Source organism: Sinocyclocheilus rhinocerous, unplaced genomic scaffold (assembly GCF_001515625.1).
Source record: "Sinocyclocheilus rhinocerous isolate Xijiao unplaced genomic scaffold, SAMN03320098_v1.1 scaffold1160, whole genome shotgun sequence".
NCBI lineage: Eukaryota > Metazoa > Chordata > Actinopteri > Cypriniformes > Cyprinidae > Sinocyclocheilus > Sinocyclocheilus rhinocerous.
Window position 1 is genome coordinate 37845 of NW_015635060.1, and position 4749 is coordinate 42593.

Consider the following 4749-nt stretch of genomic DNA (forward strand, 5'->3'; position numbering starts at 1 on the left):
CGCATTATTCGCGGTAAAAAATAACATGGATTGGCACGGAAATTTAGTAATTACACCATAAATGCATATAATTAATGTCTACTGTTTCACAGTCAACACATGGCTTTTTGGCTAGATTTAAAACAAGGAAAAGTGCACTTTTAGATAAACAAGGCAATAATAGATGGCACTCATGGTGGTAGTTAAACAAAGTTATATTTGAGTTTAAACGTGACTATGTCTATGAAAGATTGTATTACTGTACTGTGATAAAAGAGAATCACAATGCTTAAAAAGCATTTTCAGAAACAACGTTTGGATTTGAAATCAAAATACTGGATAAATGTTGTGTTTGTGGTAAACAGCCGCGGATCAGAGCGGACTGCAAACGCGTCCTGTGCGAAAGCAAAATGAGTCCGTGCTGCTTCTGCACCGCATACACATAGGCTGTATACGCATTGCAGACGGAGTATGTGTGAACTTGGCACAACAAATCTAGTTCAACATCTGAGGCAACGCCACAGAGAGCTCTATGACCAATGGACACGGGATTTTTTTTTTCCTGCCATATGTCTGTTCTAGAGACATGTTACAGCTTCTTGATAAAGCTCTAATTGGTTTTCTTTTGGAAATATGTTTCAAATTCACACTGAATGCATTTATGACTGTAAAGCATGTCTGTGTGTGTCAAAATCGTGATTAAAATCGAAATCGCAAAATTGATCAAAGAAATCGCGATAGGTTTTTTTTGTCCATATTGCACAGCCCTAGCACAGACCGCCTGCCTTGGTTACTGTTGCTATGTCCGACAAGCCATGCCGCTGTCACGCCACACATCATGAAGACTGAGACTGAGAATATCTGCCAGGAAGAGGAATAGAGATTAGCCTCAAAAGAGTGTGAGAAATCCACGTCTGAAATCCTCTCACCTCACTTCTTCTCTCTCCTACCAGCCTGTTTTTTTTTCTTGTCTCTCTTTTTCATCCTACTCCTCTTTTCTCATTTTAGTTTCAGTCAGCTTTTCTCTGCATTTTGTTCTCAAAACTGCTCATCCCTTGAGCAAAATAAACATCACAATATTAAGGAAGAAGGTTTACGGGAAGTAGGGGCTCTAGAGTGCTTAGAGTAAGTGTAAGGAAAGGAAAAAGATCCCAAACCCAAAAAGCACAACTGAATGTTTTTTAAAAGTTGAATATAAGTAACCGGATGAAATATATAATACCAAATGTCTCTTTGTTTCTTGCCTTTTTGCAGGTCTGTGATTTAAGTGGCCTTTGAGTTTCCAGATTGGTCCAGAAGGATTAGGAAAGGTGAGTCCTTTCCTACCAAAGAAATGAGTGTGGGAGGAGGAAGCAACAGCAGCGTGGAGCTTGTCCATCTCTCCTTCTCACTGAACACCAGCAGTATCGATCCAGGATGCTCTCTCCCCTACGACCCCTGCCCTCCTTTTTGGCCCTGAGACTACAGTGGGCTCCATGAACATGTACAGAGACACAGGGGTGTGTGCCACCCCTCTCTCTCAACCTCTTCCTCCACCCCACCTCCGTCTACCCCTTCATAATGGCCACTCTTCCGTGGGCGATCCAGCCCCGTCCCGTGTCTCCGTGCCCAAAATGGGGGTTCGAGCTCGGATTGCCGAGTGGCCTCCTCGCAGGGCACTTTCACGAGAATCGCTGCTTGAGAATGGCCAGGGCAGTCATCCGGATGACCTCAACAGCGAGGATGGGCTTACTCGTGGAGGTGTGACCAGGTTACTACAGCGAGGTACCAGGGACGGTGACTTCCTTGAATCAGGTTTAACGAGGGCTCCAGGCACACCACCGAGGTTTCGGACATCTGGATTCGCTCCACTCCGACAGCGCTCCAACAGCGAGATAACATTGAGTGAACAAGATGAAACAGAGGTCGAAGGCCATTTGTTTCGGGAATATGGCAGTACTTCTTCCATCAATGTACAGGCAGTGTCTGAGCAAAGCTTCTTTGACATGCTCAGCCAGTTTCAACAGGAGCGACCAGACCAGCGTAGCACAGCCCCTGCAAAGCTTGGAGAGCTGCTTGGTGCTTCTTTAGAGGGACCCACTTCACACGCCTTCTTGTCGACTCCACGGCCTGATGACCGCCTAGAGAATAGTGTACGCAAAAAGAGTGGTGGCACAGAGTCATCTCTTGGTACCTCCTCCTTATTCCGCAAACTCCGCAGCTCCAGCCGGGGAGAAACAGAGACTCCACGAGGCGACTTGGATGACATACGACCCCCTGAGACATTGTCTTCCAAACCCTGGGTATGTGTGCGGAGTTTTGCCCACTTTGACGCTCAGAGTGTTCTGTTTGACTTGCACGAGGCAGCAGCTCGTCGCAGCTACGCTGCCCAGCGGCGAAACACAGCCACCGGAGCTTCAGCTGCTTCTTCGGCTGCTGTTTCTTTGGCAGTTTCCAGAGCTATTGCTCTGGGGGGAGTGGAGCCCAGCTTCTCCAGCACTGATGACCTCAGTGTCAGGGACCTATCGGAAGGATCAACCACAGCACTGGAACATTCAGAGCAGGGTGGTTCAGCTAGCGTTAATGCCAACTCTCAGCACCAGCTGTTGCTGAGCTGCCCGCACTTCATCAATGAGACCGGAAGCTACAGGGAACGGAATGTCAGCTTTCTGAGCTCATGGGCGGAGCGGGGAGAGGCTGGCATCGTGGAGGCCCGGCTTCGTCCACGCTGCAGTAATGCCAGTGTGTCCAAACTGGAAGTGCCGCCAGAGGTTCAAGCCACCAGGTTAGAGAGACTGCAGCTACACTGCATCGAGCACGTTGACCTGGGTGCCAGATACTACCATGAGCACTTCTATGGGAAAGGTAGGACATTGATGATGTTTATGTTGATAAAAGCGATAGATCACGAGACTGTTCCGTTTGTAAGTTATTAATTTTTGTCAGTTTGACTACATATATCAGAATATACAATGCATCAGAATAGGGCTGTCACTAACAATTATTTTGGTAATCAAGTAATTGGTGGATTATTCTGATGATTAATCGAGTAATCGGATAATTATAGTGAATTTTTTTTGAGGTAATAAAAATAGACCTAAGCAAACAATAGCCTTTAAAATGACTTAAAATACATATATAATAGCAATGGCACAATAATAATTGGTTCAAATAAAGTATCAAAAGCAAGTAATATTGTTTTATTGAACAAAACTATAATGAAAATACATAATGTGTTGTAGAGCCCTGCATTTCAGCCTGGGCCCGATGGGCCCCTTATTTTTTACGCCCCCTCGGGCCGGGCTTCTGCCCAATTTTCACGTCATAGTTGAGACGCGGGCCGGGCCTCGGGCCTGTTTTAGCCTTCTCCTTATTTTTATATTTTAGACATCCATCAATTAGTGATGAAAAAATTGCCGCGCTGGTGGAAACAACACGAGACCGTGCTACAGCGACTGTCAAGAGCGGCTCTACGGTGTTTAGTGTCCAGCAGCAGCAGTATGTATGGTGCGTGCCGTCAGCGCAGCTGAAGAGTTCTGCGTTCAAATGCACGCAATAGGCTTAAGCTTGCCGCAAAGCATCGGCAAAAGTAATTACCGTAAGACGGCAGAAAGCGCATAATGTTTGTTTTTATTTTATAAAAGCACAACGTTTTGTTGATATTGTGAGTGCACACAAATAAAATTTCAGCTTCCACTCTCCGCACAAAATATTGGATATAGCGCACATTTATCTAGGTTTAACGTTTAAACATTGTTATATGTTTGAACTGTTTTATATCTATAGATTTTATTTTAGGCAAGTTGTGATGATTTGAGAAGGCTAAATTGATTAAACATAGGCTCAGTGTCTGCCTCTGGCCGCTTGGTCATTACTTTAAAAAACAAAAACTTATATTTAACAAACAAAAAATGCTAAACCCTTTACAGTTACGAATGATGTATTACTCTTACCTGTATGAGGAAAAATGATGGCGTATTCACTGAAAAAAATGCAAGTGATCGCGCTGGCGCCTCCATGTCCTGCAAAGGACGCTTCAGCTTCCACTCTCCGCACAAAATATTGGATATAGCGCACATTTATCTAGGTTTAAACATTGTTATATGCTTGAACTGTTTTATATCTATAGATTTTATTTTAGGCAAGTCGTGATGATTTGAGAAGGCTAAATTGATCAAGCATATGCTCACTGTCTGCCGCTGGCCGCTTGGTCGTTACTTTAAATGCGTAACGTTAATTAGGCTTAGGGCCTAAATTTGAGGCCCGTGCAGGGCTCTAATGTGTTGTAAACAATTAACGTACATTATGCATTATATCAAAGGCCTGCAGAGGACACCAACGGCCTGACAATTGTTTTTACACTTTACTGGCATCTAATCCTTGTTTAATACTAAACATTTAGTGTTAGAGGCTCTTTTTTCTTTATAAATAAAACAAGTAGTTAGAATAGAAATAGAATATAGAGTGCAAATGTTAGAGGATCAAGCTTTTTAATAAAAAAAAAAAACAAGCAGATAAAATTAGAAGTAGCATTAGAATAGAGAGTGCTAGAGTTAGAGGGTCAAATGAATATGAAAGAGATGTGTTTTCAGCCGTTTCTTGAAAATATTAAGGACTCAGCAATGTAGAAGGTTTTATCATAGGTAGAATTCAAAATGTTTCAACACAAGCATTTCAGTCAAATGTAATTTATGTAATTTATCAAACCTTTAACACACTTGGGAAAATCAACCCATGGCAACAGTTTAAAAGTAGCCCAATTCTGTGGAAAAAACGCGGACTTGGCAACCC

The 4749-nt window shown here is 43.3% G+C and overlaps 1 protein-coding gene across 1 annotated transcript in view; it reads left to right on the top strand.

Moving 5' to 3' along the window:
- Positions 1-4749, top strand: part of LOC107746578 (signal-induced proliferation-associated 1-like protein 3) — a 62111-nt gene that overhangs the window by 13298 nt on the left and 44064 nt on the right. The window contains exon 2 of the mRNA XM_016560840.1: positions 1234-2823. Coding sequence (XP_016416326.1) covers positions 1455-2823 — 1369 coding nt within the window. The 5' untranslated portion in view covers positions 1234-1454. The remainder of the gene's footprint in view (positions 1-1233; positions 2824-4749) is intronic.